This window comes from Agelaius phoeniceus, chromosome 2 (genome assembly GCF_051311805.1).
Source record: "Agelaius phoeniceus isolate bAgePho1 chromosome 2, bAgePho1.hap1, whole genome shotgun sequence".
NCBI lineage: Eukaryota > Metazoa > Chordata > Aves > Passeriformes > Icteridae > Agelaius > Agelaius phoeniceus.
In genome coordinates, this window is record NC_135266.1 from 110,157,206 (window position 1) to 110,174,271 (window position 17,066).

Consider the following 17,066-nt stretch of genomic DNA (forward strand, 5'->3'; position numbering starts at 1 on the left):
CAGTCTTACAAGACAGGCAGTAGTACACTCACCATTAAAATGCAGAGGTGGGCTTCAAAAAGCCCTAATTATTATGCCTTCTGTGTTTACATGTTCATCTTGAAAATTTTGTTGTTCACTTCTTAATCTATCATTATGTTAAAGAAAATATGCATAGGTCAAATATTCTACCAATCTCATTATGAACGCTTCTGACCAAGACCATTTTAAGATGGAGCAAAGTCTAATCTGTCTTTCAGTGTTAAGACTGCTGTAAAATCATTTTACAATCCAAGGAATGAAACCATATATGCATTTGTTTTCTCCTCCTCAAGAGTTTATTTTGCATGGTGATTTTACAGTTTATACTTCACATCATACATTTATTCCTTCTCTTGAAGAAAGGTTTGACACAGACACTTGCCATTACATTTTGAAACCTGGAATTGTGCCAGTAAAATAAAATTAAAAAAAAAAAAAAGGAAACAAACCACCCTATAAAACATATTAGATCAATACAGTGTAAATATAACATGTTTTAGAAGTTGCTCTGTATTAGAAGGAAAACAATCTGGGGGAAAAAAAAGATAATCAGTTCCAGTTGCTAAACCAGTTCAGTGTATTTTATTTAAAGTCATAGCATAACAGGAATGCTTTTATTAGCCCACACCCAAACAATGATCAAACTGGTGTAGAGGAAAATGAAGCATGATCCTATGGTACTCAACTGCAATATAACATTCTCTGCCACACAGAACATATCAGACAGGGGATGTTCACAAAGCCCTTTCAGTGTGAACTCTGCAAAAGACTGTTTTCCATCATGCTGCATTATTCCATCCCTTATTTTGCTTAAGAAGTAAGCCACAAGTAAGCATTCCAAGAGCTGTGAATAGATTGTCAGTGCTGGCACCAACTATTCAGTAGTTTACATAATGGTTCACAAAGGAAACTGGGTAAAATTATGACTTGGAAATGGTCACGGACATCTTCCTCTTTGGCTACTTTAAAAGTTAGAAAATTCAGATTGGTACAAAAGACATTCATTTCAGAACCAATTCAAATATGTTTTTAAATAAATGGAACAAAATAAAGCATGTCTGGTTAATTTGGTATTAATTTTCCAGAATACTCTGCAATACATTTTCAAATATACAAAATCTTACTCTTTACAAAAAAGTTGTAGCTTGTGAATAAACTCACTTGAATTATCTTAGCAGCACTCCAATAATTAACTATCTTAATTTTAATCAAAAAGAACCACCTTAGTTTGATCACTGAATTTTGAGACTGCTTCTTCACGAGAAGCAATGTTTCAAAAGTTATAAAAGTGCAAGAACATCATCATGTTCCAAGCTGAAAGGCAGCTTCTGCAAGTAGTGAAATCAGTATTGCAAGGTCCTGATGTTAGTGAAATATATGCAGTGGGAAGAACTACACTTTAAGTACTTCTTCCAGTGTGGTATTGTTGCATTAAGACCAAAACATGCTTCTCACTGAACATTTTAGTGATCTAAATAAAATAGTTGTGTCATTTTTGTCCATCTCTAGCAAGTGAGATGCTCAGACTAAGTGATTTGGGTGGGAGCAGACGACCAGCACACACAATAGCATCAGCAGGCCCCCACTCAATCGGCCTGCTCGTTTTGCTGCCCAGCATTTTTGTGCATTTGTAATTAAATAAAACATGGCAAAGTACTAGACTCTCAGAGGACCTTCTCATCCATTTGGATAAGCATTTCTAATTCCATGTTAGACTTCATTGAAGAAGAGGAGCCTCAAATTAGGTCCCACAAACCGTTAAGGCTGCCTTTTAGCCAAAAACTTCTGTTTCATTTAAGCAAACTACTTACTTTTAGTAAGAAGCATTAATACATAATGAATATTTGAATTCACTATCAAAATGAGGCTATAAGAAATTACAAACTTTGGAGCAGGATCACTCTTACCATTCCTGATAAAATTCTGTAAACAACAATTTAATTGAGAATACCTGCTGCTTTGCAACACCTTAAGTGTAATTTTGTACTACTAGAACTACAAACCCAACATTTTCCTTTCTGCCTCTTTGTAAAGCTTCCTCAAAAGAGGGTCTAGCAAGTCAAGACCTCTGCAATTACATGTGAATATTAATCTTACATTTTAAACACCTACTATTACTATACTCAGCCTCAGAAAGCCTCCTTAGAGCAAGTTTTGTTATACTTAGTACTAGTACAGTGTATCAGCACTTCTTTGTGACTTGCTTCTTCTGTGGTGGTTACAGAGAACTTCACTTTGGGATGTCCGTGTTGTGAAGCACAAGAGCAACTCTGCTTGGAATGTACACCTAGGAAAAACATGACAAGAACAAGAACAGCTGAAACACCCAGAAAACTTACAGGACACAATTTCTAAAAAACAGCATATGGAAAAAAACCCCCATATTTTAACTGTTAAAAATCTGTCATTTGGGCACTGTTGTGGGTATAAATATCATACTTAAAGAATGATTATTGACTGCTTAGTCCCTAGCACTGGAATTACACAATATAAAAATTTTAAAGGCAGCCTGATTACAATCTCTTTTCTATTTTTCTTTTAACAGCTTATTGTGATATATTTTAGGTGGCTACCAGGAGAGGGCCTCATACGACTTACAATGACCAGTTTCAAAAACCTGAGAACATCCAGGTCAACAGATGGGTCAGTGATAAATGACAAAGTTCTGCAACTCTCTTTTGCTGTGAATTAAAGTTGTCCCAAGGCCTGTGATGTCATTTCATACAGGTAAATACCAGCAATATGACACAGCAGCATATTCTTCACACTCTTGGCACCTATGGAATGTCAGTGGCTGAGCAATAAAACTCCCTCTCAAAAGTGGACAGAATCAAAATTAGCCATTTAGATGATTGCACTTTTCTTCCCCCTTTTTTTCCCCTGAATACCATAAAAATACCCAAACACATATAATCAAAAGACTCCTCATAGATCACAAAAGAACTCGTGGCAATGTATTTTACATGACATTCCTTCCAAGCTGAGCAGAGTCACAATCAGAAAACAAGACTGATATGTGGTATCTACCAATTACCTTGATACACGGTACTCCATCAATTGTCAGGCCTATGAATGTGTTTTCTGAACAAGTCAATAAAAATGCAATTATAAAAGGTAACACAAGATTGAAGATTATTGGTTTCATTCTGACAACGTCTTCTTTTGGACCATCCTTCATCCCTGTGGAATGTCTAATATTCTGCAATTTCAACTGTGTTATCTGCTAACGAGAGCCTGATGGCACGAAGGGCTTTCATTGTTTTCAGAACAGAATAAAGCAATAAAGCAAAGAGCTTTAGGAAAAGGAGAAAAAAAGGAAAACAGCTGATCTTCATTGAATCAGACAGAGCAGTGTCCAATGCTTCTTGAAAGGCAGCGAACATAATGATTTCCCCTAAGGTTTCAGTGATAAATAGCTTCTATAAACTGGTGCAGGAGAGGAAATACTTAATGAAGTCAACTACCTCAAAACATATAGATAAAGGAGAGATTCTGAAGTTGTGCACTGAGAAATTCAGCGCTCTGGGTTTGGATGATGAAGTGAGAAGGGAGAAGGAACAAACAAAAATAAGTTTTCTAAGAAAGAATTTGTAAAATGTTACTTCAGTTATGGGGAAAAATAATGTTAATGCGGGACACAGCAATTCTCAATTATATTTTGGTCAATAATGTGTCAGATCCTAGGAGGAGTAAATTATCCCAATTCCTTTAAAGTCAATTTACATCAGCAGAGAATCTGAGAGCAGTGCGGATCATCCAACTCCAACCACCTAATTGACAAGCAGAATTTTAAAACTGGTTTAAGCAGAATTTCAGAACTTGCACAGATGATTGTAGTTAAACTAATGACAGATATGTTTTCCACTTGACACGAAGAGCTGTGTCTGCCAGCTTATTACTTTAGTCACTTGTTTTTTCCTTACCTAGGGAAATTAAACACACGTTTTAGAGTTTTTTATCTTAGTGGGCTTCTTGCTAAATCATAGAAAAGCCACATATGGCTCTATCTCCTAATCTTATTTCATTGGTCATGTAACCACCTCTGAGGCTATTTGCTACAAAAAGCAACAATAAAGGCATGAACAATGCAAAAACATCAATTATTGATTAAGCCTACGATTAATTACAAATAAGATTATTAATTTTTCATTCCACTGGTGTAAAATTTTTTTGAAAGGAAAAATACGACACATCTATTAGACACTACTTGTTACAAATAATAGGTATTATAGGTATATAAGCATTATTATTATTCCTTTCCTCCAGCCCAACAATATTTCCAGAAATACTACATTCTATGTGCTCTGGCTTCATCACTTGTTTAAATAGACAGAACTCAGAACACTGTGTGAAGGACTGAGGAAGAAAAATGTGACCAGTGAGGCTGGAAAGATCACTTGTCTTTCCTGAGATAAAGTGAAAACTGGAAGATTATCTGTCCAGCATCCCAGCAGGGTTTTCAGCCCCTCCACTCCTTCTGACAGCCTGAACCAAAAAACTTCCTCAGCCTTTTCACTCAAATATTATTCCTTTTCTTTCAGCACCTCACACCTGAATTACCACTCTTGTAGCAACATACCCCCTTTTACTTAAATTTATTTTCTCTATATTTTTCCTGAGCGTACTGACTATTTCAAGCCATTGTACCAAGTCAACTGTGCTCCAAGCATATGCTTCAATCTGCCACTATTAAAAAGCCAGGAATCCATTGCTGACAGGATAAGATGAAATGCAAGCATTTCACTGTATGTTTGAGTCCAGACACTTTCAAAATATATAAATGTATGGATAATCGAATGTATAAACGTATGGATAATCCTTAGCTCTAGATGTGTCTGGATTGGACCTTGAACATTCAGTTGATCAATGATTCACTCTAATTCAGTGTCATCTACAACTGTGCTCTGTCCCATCATGCTGGTCACTGCTCCAGACTCTAAACAGGATCATCTCCCTCACAATTCCTAAGACTCTCTCCTTGATTCCAGTCAAGAGATGCACACAGAGCCTCTGACTGCTCAAACAGCAGTGGCCAAGCCAGTTTTTAACCCACCCAATAACCTTCTCTTCCTTGTAGTTGCTCAGCTCCTAGGCAGGAATGCTGCAGGAGACAAGGCTGAAAGTCTTACTGAACTGACTGGAGCAACCTTGGCACACAGCTTGAGTCCTTTCATCAAGAAAACAATCAGACTGACCATGCATGCTCTGACTTTGCTAAATCCAGGTTGGCTTTCTGACTGACCCATCTCATGTAACCCACTTGCCTGGGCACAGATTGCAAGAAGTGGTTCTGGTCTTCTGAGGAATTGCCCTACAGACCCCTCAGCCTTCCTTTTCAGCCTTGGTTCAGCTGCCAGAAGTTTCCCCTGACCACTATGATTTTTCTCAGACAATAATCACCAGCCTTGCAATCACATCACTGAAATCATCCAAGCCTCTGGGTGTACCCCACTTACATACAGCCTATTTAACCTATTGCCCTGCTACTTTATGTTCAGTAGTGCACCATCACACAAAACTATCTGAAAGCAGACTTTGCCCTTGGAGTCTGAGGAAAAAAAAAAAAAAAGCACTGCATACTCCTGTATTGTCCATATTATCCATCAAAGTTTTGAGTCTTCCCTTTGTCAAGGGAAGTCAAGGGGAGTCTTCCCTTTGCCTTTTTTTTTTCCCTTATCAGCATATTTAAAAAATCACCTTCCTCTCCTCTTCATTTTATAGATATAGTATACAGCCTGAGATATAGATATCCATCTATAAATAGACAAGTGTACTAAAAAGACACAGAGGCTTCCTGATTAAAACCATTACAGGAAACCTAGGTATTCTTCAGCAAAAAATTACATACTTTAAGTGATATGTAATTTTTTACTTTCCATACCTTAGGAAGAGTGTCACAGAAGTTTATTCTTTCATATACTGCTGCTGAATTATACACTTTCAATTACCAGCTTCAGTTCTACTGATCTCTGTTCTTTTAACCTGCTTTTTCTGATCGCAATTTTTATCCCAATGCATGTCTCTTTCACCATTTCCCATGGCTCACTTGATGAACATGGACAGAAGTGAAAACCCAAAGAACAGAACACTAAGGAGAATTCATTCATAGCTTACCCACATCTTGACTGTCATCAATCAAATCACCCTCAGAGTCTCTCTTCTGTTCCAAGCTTTCTGCTCATCCTGAAAGTCCTTTCCAGCCACTTCCTTCCCTCCAGGCTCACCCATGTTGGGAAGGGCCTCAGGAGACCCAAACTCTCTGCTGAGAGCAGGGTGAGCTCTGAGGTCAGGGAGGGTCACTCAGGATCTCAGTGAATTGTCCCCCTGCTCTCTGTAACAATTATTAACTTACAACCTCAAGCCCTCTAAGGTTCACACCAACTCCACTATTTTAGGAAGCCAAGAAGACACCTAAAAACACACACAGGAAGGTTCATGAGGCCTTTTCTGACAGAAGAGTGTAACATGGGGATTGGAAAGCATCCAATCTGTTTGAGACAGGATGACTCAGCTGCAAAGACAGTTTTTGACAAAGTTAACCTTGAAAAGTTTACTCATAAAATATCACTGAATGTCTTTTTATTCTCAGCTTGTCAGGAATGGAATAACTGCTGTTACTTCACCAGCAGATGTGCTAGCAGAGAGGATGGTGGGGAATCTTGTTCATAAGGCAAATACAAAATGGGATTTTGTTGGCACTTTTGACCTTTTTATACTGCATATCCATATGAGGCAGCTACACTGTCTGAAACTAGGCAAGTCCCACAGAGATCAAGACTTCTGGCACTAAAACAGTATCTCGAGTAAAGAGATAAAAAAAAAAAAAATAATGATTTTTAATAATCAACCTCTTTCCCACCAACTACCTATCAAGATCATAGTCTATTCATGCTGGCTACCTCACAAACAGGACCAAAACAACTGGTACTATTACTGGCCAGGACTGTAAGATCTTTTCAGCCAAATTCTTACTCCTTATACTTTATTTTTTTTTTCTGTGAATATCCAGAACACTTCTAGGAAAATAAGAGATTTAAAGAGTCAAGAAGAATACAGGAATGCCACATGTAGGAAGCACCTGTGAACAGCAGCAGCTATAGGCAGAAATATCTCCTTACATATTTCAGGAGAGGACTAAAATACACAGCAATCTCCAAATATATCTAAAAACCCACAAGCAAGAGGTTCTACAAATGACAACTGTTACTTTCAGATCTGTCAGAATAATTCAGTACCAGGTGCAAGCACAACCAAAATTGGCTGGAACTGCAATGAACTACTCTTCCTCTGACTTTCAGGATTGGAAAACACCAAGCCCTAAAAACAATTTCAAGGTCATTTTGCAACAGATGGGAGAATTACTAGAACTCAGAGCTAGATCAGGCACTGCAGAAAAATACTCAGTAGAACATATTGCAGCTGGTAGATGCAGAAGGCAATGTCACAAGAGCCTGTGCCAACATCATCCAAAACTTTTAATTAAAATGAGGACTTTAGACAATCTCCTGTCCCTGTATCACCACTAATTTTCACACACAGACACTATTCTGAGAATAGAATTAACCATCAAAGAATAAAATAGATGATAGCTCTCCCATTCAGACTATAATTTATTATATAAAATCTCACACATTTTGGTTTTCATTTTGGTAGATTTTGCACATGACAAACTATGTATGCTTAAAATAATGTGAAGTTTTGCCTTCCAATTTATTTTCAATTTACAGCTATACAGCATGAATATGCAGAAAATAATTTCTTAGATTGTCTCGCTTCATTTATGCAAAAAGAAGTCGACATACTGCAAAGGGTGTGTCTCAAAATTTCTTCTCTATTACCTTCTGTACTCTTTTTTCAAGTTGAGAAAAAGTACTTAAAAAAGAGACAAAAACCCCTGAAAAACAAGTACTCTGAAGACAAAGACAGGATGAAAAAAAATTAATAACAGAGTAACTTCACATTACATTTGCTGGTGGTTTTAAGAAGTCAAACACTCAATGAAGATGAACAAATGAATTTAGACATCTTAATCATCAAGATTTAAAAATCAAAAAGACCTTTGTGGCATTAAATTCTGATGGATTCACCTAGTCTGAACAGTTAAATTTCTAACTACAAACATTCTTTCATGTAAACTATATATCTGCATATCAGGGGAGAAAACAGTGAAAGATTACATCAGTCACTTAAAATTCAATATATAAATCCTTACAATGAAAGTTATTTGAATGAATATTTTCAAAGCTAAGGTCACTAAATGCTTTTAGATCATTTCCATCTATGGGAGTATTTTAATTTGTCCACAGACTTAAGGAAGCAGGAAGTTGCACTTTGACACTCAATAATATACATTAAGGTCAAGGTTAAAAACTCAAGCCTGTAATAAGGATATTCTTAAAATAAACTATATAATTTCACCTTAATTTAATGTGAAAAGATTTTATCACTGAATGCCAAAAATAGAGAAACAGAAAAGACAGCACTGGGGACAGGGGGAAAGGATTACACTAATATCTATTTATTTTTTTAACTAATTGGAATGAACTACAAAAAAAGCAAATCTATAAATGTCAAAATATGTTAAGCAATTACATTTCACAATAAATCATATATTACTTTTCCAGTGACACAACATCCTCTGCAATACTCCACTTAGCCTGAAATTTCTCAGTTTCTGTTGGTGCATGATGTAGGAAAGTATAACCCCTCCATTTTCATATAAAACCAGACTTTTGGTGTGGTACAAAAAATTCACTAGGACACTTATTGATAGCTAGTTTTTTCCTACAGCAAAACACAGTCGAGGTGGATACCTTAGAAAAGACCAACAAGATATTTTGAGTGATACACTATTAAAAAATTTATATGTTTTCTTCTCCCTGCCCCAAATCTAAGTTTCACATCCAACCACAAATTAGGTACCAGCAAATGAATCAATCCAAAAAGGGGCACTAAGATCTGACAGGGGTTGAAATGTGTGTGCAGCACTTAATTTACATCTTGCAAAGAGATGATGAGACATAAGCAAGACTAAGGGTTCATCAAAAAAGCACACATAAATATATCTCTAAAAAGACTACTGTGAGAATACCAGAGTGGAGTTGTAAATAGAAATTAAGCTAAAGGGGTAAAAAGAATCTATTCCTACAGCGACAAAATGGTTCACAGCTTGTTATTAGAAAGTTTGATGGCATGGAATGTTATGTACATTTCATATATTTGTTATGTATGGAATGGAATGTTATGTACATTTCATATATTTGTTAACAATCCATTATAGAAAAAGCGGGGAAATGGAAAAATTAGTACAGTTATTTAAATAAGTCATACTACAAAGGGCATTTCTATGCATTTTCTATGGAGTTTTCAAGATGTGTCTGATGATTTTGAATTCTGGCCCTCTAAGAGCTTTACTAAACAAGCCTGAAAATTGTACAGTGAAATGCTCAGCAGAACTTACAAAGCTTCATCTTCTTCCAGGATTCTTTGCTCCAGAAATTTCATATCTCCCTTATTCTCATTTTGATACGCCACCTTGAATATTTCTTTTATTAGGTGATTTTTTTAGAATGAATCATGTCACATTTAGTCTTCTATTTTTGTAACACATTTGTGTGCTATTAAAGCCTGACTTGAAGAGCAGAATTATTGCATGTGATTTCATTTTGTCACAACCCTCTGGGCATGTTTTACTGACAATGTTTACCCACACACCTTAAGGAAGGTTCATCTCTCATTAAAAAATTTCTCCTTCAAAGTTTGTAGTGGAGGAGAAACTAAAATTTTTGAAACCAGAAACTCAAGTCTCATGAATTATGAATTATTATTAAACAGGAAAAATTATTAAACAACAGGAAAAGAACTTTAGAACTTTCATGAGTTTATTGAGGTGGTAGCATATGTTATTTGAAAAGAAATTTGGTGGGAAGACTTTTGAGTTGGATTTTAGAAAGTACAAATAAGACTGAAGAAACTTCTAAGCAGGACAAATTACCCAATAACCTGGATATAAATTGCTATTTGAAATAAAACATCTTTGTTTTACTGCAAAATAGCAGCTGGAGGCATTTACTGTAACTTTAGCTAGTTCTTACATGAAGACCTATTTGCTGAATTTAGGTTTTCCAGATGTTTTTCCTCGATCACTTTTACTCGGTGTCCTTTCACTGGTACTTTACCTTTATTTGGTGCAAGAGGCATCCTCTGGGGGGTTGGCTGGAGCTGCTCTGTGAATTGGGTGGCAGAAGGACACAAGTGAAAGGGTTTACTGGGTTTCTCTCTGACCTAGAAGTGCTGTTGCCATGCCACAGCTTTTGCTGCAAAAGTGCATTTGCTGCTGTGTTTGCCACATGCCTTATGTTCCACATACTCCTAGCAAACCACAGCTTCACGTTCTGCCACGTTTGGTTCTGGCTTGGAAGGCTTGCACTCACCATCTAATGAACTACATGTGAAATATACATTCCAAATCACAGTTAATTGGCTTGCAAAAGTTAAGTTAGTGATAGATAATTAAGATGCTCTCCAAGCACCCAGGCAATGTATTTGAATTGGGCACACGAAGCAAGAGCTCTGGAAGCAGTAATTTGCTACATAACCTTCAGGAATGAAACCTCAGACCTTTCATTTCAAATTAGCACAAATACTTACCCACACTATGAAGGCACTATCACATGCAGATACTTTAAAAAAAAAAAAAACCCAAAAACCCATTCCTAAGATCCTTTACACCAAGCACAAAAATTCTTTCATGTAAAGAAAATATTTTAAATCATGCAAATGAAAGAAACGCCAATACTCTGGATACAACGAAAGAAAGAGAGGCAGAGGTTAGAAGTGAAAATAATTCTCAGCAGTTTAGATCTCATGAGAACAGATGTGACACTAGAAATTCATATTCTGTTCAACCATGGAAAGGGAGTGGCCAACAAAAATCAGTGCAGATGCTCCATTTTTGCCAGCCCTTAATGTTACAAATGTAACTTATTTGCAGGTGTTCATGTGTACCAATATACCTGTGCATAGAGAAACATACCCTTCATCCACATAAATGTTTTGGGTATAAAAATCTACTCAGCAATATAAATTATTTCAGAATTTTTTTCAGTGAACTCTTAATTTCCAGCCTTTCTGAATCTGATTTTCTTGTGCTTGTGAGCATATACACAGATGTGAATGCATACAGAAAGAATGGGAAATACATGCACATGTACACATATACCTAAGGAATAGGGAAAATAACATTTTAAAATTGCTAACTGTGATTCTGATTTCAAGAGCAATTAAGAAAGGTAGAGTTTTATTAGTAACCACCTCAGCCAACAGAAATTGTATGCAAGGATGTCTCCCAGTTCATCTCAGGTCATTTGTGGAAAACTCTTTATCCATTATTCATACCACTCTAGGAATGGAAATCTTTGAAATTCTTGATGTGAACAGAGAAATCCTGTTCCATTTTGCAAAGTTTTTCTGTAAACTGAGGAGCAAAAAGTCAGTTGGCAAACACATGATTGACTCTAATTCGTATTTGTAGAGTACATGATTTTAAGACAGAAAAGGGAGATTCAGTTTCTGCAGAGCTTTAAACAAAGCAAGCATGAAGATGCAGTCTCTTGACTTAAATAAAGTGAAAATAAAGCAAATTATAATATTAAGGAGAGCAGCTCAAAAGCATATTAGTATGTTTCCATGCATGTTGGCAAGGAACACCATGTGCCAGACACTGCAAAAGTGCATGGAAATATAAAAGCAAGGTTGAAAAAGAAAAAAATAATTAATATTATTGGTTATAATCAAATCATAATGTTATCTATACTGTATTTAGACAAAGGTTAATTTCAGAAAATAAATTTAAAATATCCCCTTCCCCCAAATACTAGAAGGGACTCCATATTTGTCCAAAGAATTGCAAAACTTACATAGATGAAAGTAAAATGAAAACAAACCAACAACCCTCAAACAATTTACTTACCATAATTGAATTAGGTCGATAATTGTGAGGATATTGCTCAGAGAAGTACTCTGTACTGTGGTCCAGCCTTTGATGCCCTCCATATTCTCCAGCATCAGAATCAAGAAGGATTTTATACTTGAAGGCAACTGTTAAGGAACTATGCCAATTATCTCTTAAACAGAAAATAAATCAAAGCAAAAATCTAGAAGAATTAGTAGTGGAAGTTATGCAGTAATGGAAGCATGCTGATATATTCAGCACAAAGCAAAAATCATAACAAAATCTAAGAAAAGAATGGAAAAACATGCAGAACATATAGAATTAATAGGAAGTTTTGAAAATTTTATTTAGCACAGTGACTTCTCTTACAGCAAGTACCTCCCAGTATCTTCTGCAATCTGCCATGAATGATAAATTTATACATTACAGCAGATATGCACAGGACTTCAGGTGATGAACTAGACTAAAAATGTACCACTAAACAAAACAATGGATTTGAATTGCATTTAAGAAGTAATATAATTGTGACCATCAAAATCAATTGTTATTTAGCAGTACTTTACAGTCTGTCAAAATCTGAGCAAGTGTCAATCAGAAAAGCACGTAATTTTACAGAAGAAAACCCCACAACTCCTCTGAGAGTCTTCTGGACAAGAGCTGGAATTATTATAGCACAGAGGAACAAAAGAAAGAATATATTGTAAGAGAAGGCTTTTTAACAGACAAATATTCTGACTGCAGTTGCTAAAATGGGGTGAATTATTTAACGAAGTGTAGCAATGAGTTGGAATGCCTCTAGATACTTAAAAGGGTTCCAACAGATTTAGCAAAAAATAAAAGATAAAATAAAGTTGAACAAAGTCAGACAACATAAGGAAATAAATGGGGAAATAAAGAGCTAACCCATATTCAAAGTCAATTTCTTCTTATTTGTGACAACTGCAAATATTTTCATTTTTTGATTATTTCAGTACCTTTCATTTTCTTGATTGGACATAATTAAAGCATCTTTTTCTTTCCTGAAGTTATAACAGAAGGCAATCTCTACTATCTACCAACCAAAAGAGAGAGGGAAATAACAACGCTCTATAATCCACAACCTGCTTCCTCTATTCTTAGCCTGGAAGAATCTTACTTTCCTAGAGTTTGTATTTAATAGGATTAGGGATGAGTGAAGCAACACTCTTTCAAAAAAGTCAGTGGTTCTTAAACTGTTCTTAGCCTTCTGCATTTGCCCAACCTTTTGAAAACAGGCCTGCTCAAAACCTGAAGGATTGTGGTATAAACAGAATTGTTTTCAAGTCTCTTTACACAACTCCATCAGATGAGGTGGGAAATTCCCCAACCACCCACCTTACTGGCTGAAATCTCTGGAGCATGACATCACACAGAAGTAACCACAAATTTACTCTGAGACACTTTAGTCTAGAAGACTGCAATGAAGAAAAGCAAATGCATGTAAGGAAAACAGGAAAACTGTCAATTAGCTCCCAAATCACAAATGGTATCTAATCCCTTCCCCACAAGTGTTTGCAGCAAAATGAGAGAATGGTCCAAAAATGCCAAGTTAGTTGTTGAGTTCTACAGGGCACGTGCCCAGAGATCACAACATTCTACAGCAAAACCTTCATGTTTGTTAATTTCCCTAAAAAATAAAAAGTTTGGAAAATTATACTTTGCCAGTTTTAGTCCTCAAAGGCTTTCATGTGCATACCACACACACCTCTCCTTTCTTTTAGAAACATGATCTAATTACCATTTATTTGCTGTCATGTACAACATGCAGAGCCACAAAGTACAAGATGCAGTCACTCTCTTCAGTGTCCTTTCAGCAGCAGCAATGTCTGCTATTATTCCACTTCCTATTTTATTAACATGGCAGGAGAATGCCTCCATCAAGCATTTCACACCTTGCTTTGGTAATCTGCACTATACATTAAATTTAATAAGTTATCAGTGTTGTTGAAAGGCTTGACATGTTTAACGATTCCCTCAAAACTATTTACGGCAAATGCCACTGTTATGGCTATGCTGTTTTAAAAACAATTCATAAAATTATGTCTGTATTGCCAGAAAGTACTGCTGAAGATAATATCACCATGTCTTCACACATATATTCACACATTCACAAAATATAGCATATTTTGTGTAAATACTGTTAATCATATCCTGAATAATGGGGTCGCAAAAAAAATTTAAGATCTTCACAGATCAGGTATTTGTCTGGGAAAAATACCTAGTTTGGTAAATGTGTGCATTTACCTTCCAAGTTAAAGCCTCAGAAGAAAAGTCAGTTTTCACATTTCAGAATTTTACAAGCATCTAGTTTTCTGAAGATTACTTGCACAAAAACATTAAACAACAGATGTGCATTTTAATTAAGTACATAATAGAAGTATTTTTTACTGCAGTGAGGTCTGTTTTGTTTCTGTGACAGTGTTGGAAATACTATCCCATATTCTCACTGGAAGAAAAAAAAAAGCCTGATTCGTGTTGTTTGGTGCTCCAGCTAAATTTCCCACCCACTACAAGGGAGGAGAGCAGCAAAAGCAATGAACCCTTGTATAGACAGAGCTGAAAATGGAAAAAAACTGACACATTATCTACCACATTAATTACTAAATCATTGTGTCTTTATAATGTTTTGAAATACATATTTTAACACAATTTTTAAATTCAATCTTTGGCATGTTTATTGACACATTTGCAAAGTAAATGCAAATCATAAAATAGGAAAATCTTTTGTTCCAACACTTGCTGTTGATGAAAGAAACCAAGTAGTGCTTGTGGGGGTGATAAAGTCTTAAGTGGTTAGGCCATTTTGCTTTTCACAATTCCTGAATTTCACTGAAGAAACTAGCATAATTTCAGGATGAAGGGTACCACTTTTGCTCCTCTCCACACATTGCTGATTTTCAAGTCTAAGGATTCAACCTATGAGTGACAAAAAGCATATGGAGGGTATTTGGCTAAATTTTGTAATGAAGTTAAACACCTTGGCTTGATAAAATTCAGCTCAGGATATTTCAATGACAGGTGAAGCCATTTAAGCACTCAATGCATGCACAGGTACTGAGAGGGAGGGGAGCACTGTCCCTTTTAACTTCTGCCAAATATGATTTTTGTTTAAACCACACGCAAATTTACAGATATATCAATTCATGCTGGTTGGTGATTATAAATATAAAATGCAGCTTTACTTTGGAGCCAAGATAACAAGGAGGGGATATACACACATATAGCTTAATTTTAATGAGACTTCCAACACAGGGAAAAAATTATTTAACAAAATTAAATGTGGAATCTCAGGGAGAGAAAAGGAGTAATTTCTGAAATCTTTAAGCCCCTTTCTGGTTTGTTTTCCATCCTTTCATCCATGTTCCTTTTCAATAGAGGAAAGAAGGTTTCCATATTGAATTTTCACTGCAGACTGGCCTTGAAATCCAAGCACTATCCCACAGAAAGGCCTAAGCAGTAGTAAAAACATAAAATTGGAAACTTATGAATGGTTTCTCCATTAACATTCAAAGTTTTATCTACAATCAGAAAGCTAGAGACAGCTGACCTAGATGTTGATTGTTCATCTACTTCCAGACTGAAGCAAATTAGGCAGAAATAATTTGTTAGTTCAAGCTTCTTTTCTCATGAAAAGGCTTCTGAAAGAGCATAATTTATGAAGTAAAATTCCAGCATAAGCACAGAAATGTTTTTCTTTTTCCTTCACATAATGACTCAGAAACTGGGCAATAGGATATGCCACTCTTGATACTTACACAGGCTCACAGTGCTGCAAACCTCCTTCTTCTCCCATGCAGATCAAAGAGGCATGCCCACATTAGTATGCTATACTTCTTATTCACACCTATTAACCTTAAGTATCAACTACCTTGATGGAATTTAGCATTTGACTGATCCCAAATTAAGTCCTTTGTCTCAGCCTGCCAGAATTCTACCAGGGAGGGACAGTTACACAACCACACTTCAAAGGGGCGTCCTTGCCTTCAGCAATCACACGCCAGTGACTCATTTAAATGACCTTACTTGCTCATTAGAAGCTCTAGATGCACGTTGTAAATGTCAGAGAGGCTGAATTAATGTGGGGATTTTTACAAAAAAGTATATTTTTGCAGCATTTTGATGACAATATTTGTGATTTCTCAGGTCAAATCTAGCTATTTGCTTATGGATGACTCTGGCTTCAAATCACAGAACATCCTGAGTTGGAAGAGAGCCACTAGGATCCAAGTCCAACTCCTGGGCCAGCACAGGACAGCCAAGAATCATATGTGTCTGAAAGCACTGTCCAAATGCTCCTATCTCTGTCACATTTGGTGCTGTGATCACTGCCTTGAGGAGCCTGTTCCAGTGCCCAACCACCCTCTGGGGAAAAAACCTTTCCCAATATCTAACCTAAACCTGACACAGCTTCATACCATCCCCTCAGGTCCTGTCACTGGTCACCAGAGAGAAAAGATGAGTACCTGAATATCCTTATGAACCCTACATTCATGCCACCCTGGTCTCTGGGACTACAGTGCTTTGATATATGCTGTGCAAAGTTAGCAATATGTAAAACAAAGAAAGCACTTTGTTTTACATATTGCTATTTCCCATGACGTCTTTTTTCTGCTTGAGCAGTGTATGACAACATGAAATGTCAAAATACAGATAAGCCAGCAGCAATTTACACTGCTCAACATTCACAGACACCCATGCTCACATACAAAATTAAGGTCTCATTCCTTGAATACCTCACACCAAAGTACAGGATCTTACAAGAACAAATCGTAGAACAGAGCAACCCAGTGTCAAGGAAAATAAGACAAGAGAGAAGACTGAGGTATAAAGAGGAAGGAAAAACTGACCACAGACTGTGACTTCTCATACAGACATGGACTAGCTGAATGCCCACAGAAAGACTTTCCAAAGCAGTTGGGACCAGCAGAACTGTAATGTTTGCTGACTACACCTTCTCATATAAAAGTAGAACTGGGGTTATTATGCCAACAGCCTACATACAGAGCAGTTGAAAGAAGAATGACATTTTCAGTGAGTCCAGAACTGAGGACTGACTACAAAAATGCAGGTCAGG

The 17,066-nt window shown here is 36.4% G+C and overlaps 1 protein-coding gene across 1 annotated transcript in view; it reads right to left on the bottom strand.

The window, feature by feature from the left end:
• Window positions 1-294: 294 nt before the first annotated feature.
• GBE1 (1,4-alpha-glucan branching enzyme 1) overlaps window positions 295-17,066 on the bottom strand; it is a 138,070-nt gene continuing 121,298 nt past the window's right edge. The window contains exons 15-16 of the mRNA XM_054627780.2: window positions 11,993-12,110; window positions 295-2,308 (exon numbers count right to left, since the gene is read on the bottom strand). Of these exons, the coding sequence (XP_054483755.2) occupies window positions 2,252-2,308; window positions 11,993-12,110 (175 nt within the window). The 3' untranslated portion in view covers window positions 295-2,251. The remainder of the gene's footprint in view (window positions 2,309-11,992; window positions 12,111-17,066) is intronic.